General features: G+C 43.3%; 1 protein-coding gene across 2 annotated transcripts in view; it reads right to left on the bottom strand.

Moving 5' to 3' along the window:
• DKC1 (dyskeratosis congenita 1, dyskerin) overlaps positions 1-3,775 on the bottom strand; it is a 14,321-nt gene that overhangs the window by 10,125 nt on the left and 421 nt on the right. Inside the window, exons 2-5 of one of the 2 annotated variants that reach the window (XM_006773686.2) lie at positions 3,269-3,336; positions 2,802-2,888; positions 1,113-1,204; positions 716-900 (exon numbers count right to left, since the gene is read on the bottom strand). In XM_006773686.2, the coding sequence (XP_006773749.1) occupies positions 716-900; positions 1,113-1,204; positions 2,802-2,888; positions 3,269-3,336 (432 nt within the window). The remainder of the gene's footprint in view (positions 1-715; positions 901-1,112; positions 1,205-2,801; positions 2,889-3,268; positions 3,337-3,775) is intronic. The other variant, XM_015570454.1, reaches the window with a different exon arrangement.

The following is a 3,775-nucleotide window of genomic DNA, read 5'->3' as shown; positions in this document are numbered from 1 at the left end:
GGTCCCAGGTTCGATTCCGGTCAAGGGCATGTACCTTAGTTGCGGGCACATGCCCAGTAGGGAGTGTGCAGGAGGCAGCTGATTGATGTTTCTCTCTCATCGGTGTTTCTAACTCTCTATCCCTCTCCCTTCCTCTCTGTAAAAAAAAAAAAATCAATAAAAAAAAAAGAAAAGAAAATGCGGGAAGGGCACTTTATTTTATTTTTTTTTAAGCCGAGGATATTTTTCCATTGATTTTTAGAGAGAGTGGAAGAGAGAGGAAAAGAGAAATATCATTATGAGAGAAATGCATTGATTGGTTGCCTCCTGCACTTGCCCCTATCAGGGGCCCGGGCCCAGGAGGAGCCTGCAACAAGAGTTATGTGCCCTTGACCGGAATCAAACCTGGGACCCTTCGGTCCCACAAGCTGACACTCTATCCACTGAGCCAAACTGGCTAGGGTAAGAAGGGCACTTTAGACAGAAGCAGCAATATCACGTCAGAGGAGTCTGGAGTGATAAGCTGAGCTGGACTCGAACACAGGTCTGCCTCAGTGCTAGGAACAGACATGGTTGGCTCAATGTACACACGCCTAGTAACCCAGCACTCCAAGAAAAGGCAAACGGTACACAGAAAACTAGGATATTTTTTTTTAACTAATGAAGAAATCGATTTCAAGAGCCAAAATGTGGAAGGGAAAGGAAACAGAAAACCTTCCAATGGCAAATTACATACCTGCACTCTGTTGCGATTTTACCAAGCGAGTGGCTCGTTCTATGCACACGATTAAACAGCCGGTCACCTTGGGATCCAAAGTACCACTGTGTCCTGTCTTCTCCACCCGAAGTATTCGTCGGATCCAGGCTACCACCTCGTGGGAAGAGGGGTTAGAGGGCTTGTCAAGATTAATGAACCCTGTCCTAGAATGGAAAAGAAATTACTGGGCATTGGTTCTGGTCCCCTAATCAAAACGGAATCTGAAGAGTAAAAGAGAATCCACCATGGGTACAGGCGATGAGATTGAGGACAATGCCATTCTAAGATGCCACTACCTCCTTAAATAACTGATGCTAAAAGGTGTCATTTTGAGAAGAACAGAAGTTAGAACCGTGCTCGCTCCAAACACACTTACCTGATATAATCACCAATCTCCCGCTTCAGAGGATTTGAACCACAAGGAAGAGGCGTATAGTGTGTCGTCCTTATATTTAGCTTATCAAAATTCTAGAAAGCAACGATACAAAACTATTGATACGTGTAAAACAAGAAATGAGCACCCACCCAATTGTGATATGGTTACCCTTCAAGTTCACAAACTTGAGTTTGCTCCTGTATTTTCGTTATCTGCTGTGACAGACTGTTTCTCAGGGACAAAACATAGCCAAGTCGAGGACTGGTAGCCATGTTTCTCCAACACGGCTTGCTTATTCTTCCTCCAAATGCTCCTCTCTCTGTTTGTCTCATGTCTGTTCCTTGTTACTCTCCTTTCTGAGGCACAATCACTGGTCTGAAAGCACTCACCTCACTTGAAGCCCACCTTTCATATCACCCGCCCCCAGTTTAGTTTTGTTATGGTGTTTATCACAAATAGAAATTATTTTAACTATCACCCACCCCTAGATTTTAAGTTCCACGACAGTAGGGACATTGCCTACCAGGTTCACTGGCATATTCCCAGGGCCTGCAATAGGAAAGCAGATGCTATCCAAATGGCAGGCACATCTGGCTGTGTAGAAACTCAACTGTGTTGAATTATATAAACAAAGCTCATTCCTTTCCCAAATATGTTTTATTAAAACACTTTGTCAAGGGGTGTTCTTGGGAGCCCAATCTCAGAGCTAGTCAGTCCTTTAGGAAACTTGCAACTCAACTCATTAATAAACTGCCTTATTAACACATTTCATACCACTCGGGAGTTTTCTTGTGTTTCGCGCTCCATCTGTTAAGGACCACTCACGGGTGTTCTCGTTTTTCACGCCCATGGAAAAGGAGCAAATCTAGATACTTATGTAAATTTTGTTTGATCCCTCTTCATAGAGGAAAATATTTTACGCAGTACCATACGCTAAAAAAGTACTAGGAACTTGGTTTGTTTTTGTAAATAAAAATCAGCTGATCGATATTTCTCTCTCATCGATGTTTCTAACTCTCTATCTCTCTCCCTACCTCTCTGTAAAAAATCAATAAAATATATTTTAAAAAAAAGAAAGAAAAACAACACCTAAAATCCATTATGATGATTTAAATAACGTGCAGTTTGCCCAAAAACTTGTCCCTGGCATATGTCTTAGAGATTTCTATGCGGTACGCAATGTGTTAAAAACCCAATATAATAATCATTTCTAGAGGATATGTTACACACCAGGCACTATGGCTAGACATGTTTCATGGATTACCACTGGCTTGACTTACTAAAAGGTATTATAAGCAAACAGCCTCAGAGAAGTTAAATGACTGGCCCAAGGTCACACACTGCCCATGCTTCTCAAGCACTAAAGTAGACCTACTCCATGTGTGGCTCACAAACTGGTACCAGTCGGTCAAGTGAAGTACAGAAACCAAGAACTAATTGCTCGTAAACTGTGATAGCAATTTAATGTTGTTTTGACATTTTAACTGTATTCTATGACTGGGCCGGGTGCACTGGAAATGGAGAAAAAAAAAACACACCTGGTCCTTCATCTCAGACTTTGAGGAACACCACTTGCACTTCCTAAGTGAAGGATGCTAGCTAGCATTAAGCACTCTTAACAAACTGTTTAACCTTTAGAAATAATGTAAAAGCCAGGCACTGACCTCATGCACAATCTTAGCCACGTACCTTTAGCAACAGAGGCCACTGAGATGTGTCCAACTGAGCCACTTTGGATTCAGGTTTGATAAGAAATTCTCCAACGTGTTGGATTTCCTTCCAAGGACAGAAACACACACTATTAGACTTCCCACCGGATTCCACACAACTCCATTAACGCCAAAACCTATGCCCCTTCAACAGGACCCACAAGGGAAAAAGAAATAAGCCAGGACCTCAGAAGGATACAGGTATTTAAAGAGAAAGAGGGATAGTGGGTCTGCAGGTGGAATAAGAAAGAAAATTTCAGGGAAAGCAGTTGGTGTGGCCAACACCACTTAGAGAATTATATGTGATGGGAGAGATTTAGGTTGGCTGGGGTCTTGTACAACGACCACCCAATTCTAACCCATTCCTTCAAAACCTCTGAAAATAGTTTCATTTATTACCTAAGTTTTGCTTTTAGTCAAAACAAAGTGAGACATATTCCTACTCACTGCAACATCTTCTTCTGGTAATGACTTGGATTCTTTTTTCTTTTTATGCTTCTTGGGCAAAGTAACTGCTAAAAAAACAAACACACGAGATTTGGGAGTTCTTTCCAAAAATAAAGGCAATGAAGTTTAAAATAGAGAACGAACCAGGGCAGGTAGGCAATGGACGTTTGGTCTACAATTACTTGGGAAAACAAAAATGCATAAGGCCAAATGCGCGGGTTGCGTGGCTCAGTAACGGACTAGAAGCTGTCGCACGTGTCAGCTTCCATTAAGTTCACCACGTGGCGGGGCTTCCTGTGCTGCAGCAGCGCTCGGCCCGCGTGCCGGAAAGTTCCCTAAGTGACTCCTTGATTATCCCCGCGTGTTTGTGACCTCCAGAACTTTCTTGCGTGTCAAAGCTACGCCCGAGCCCCTCCACCCCTTTTCTTCCGCACCCATTGCAACCATCCTTTCCTCCCTCGCCCCGGAGCGCTGCCGCCGGCGTCTGGGCTGCCGGCAGCACTGGTC

Source organism: Myotis davidii, unplaced genomic scaffold, assembly GCF_000327345.1.
Source record: "Myotis davidii unplaced genomic scaffold, ASM32734v1 scaffold546, whole genome shotgun sequence".
Taxonomy (NCBI): Eukaryota; Metazoa; Chordata; class Mammalia; order Chiroptera; family Vespertilionidae; genus Myotis; species Myotis davidii.
Note: the sequence above shows the minus strand (reverse complement) of the source record. Positions and strands in the feature narration are given on the sequence as shown.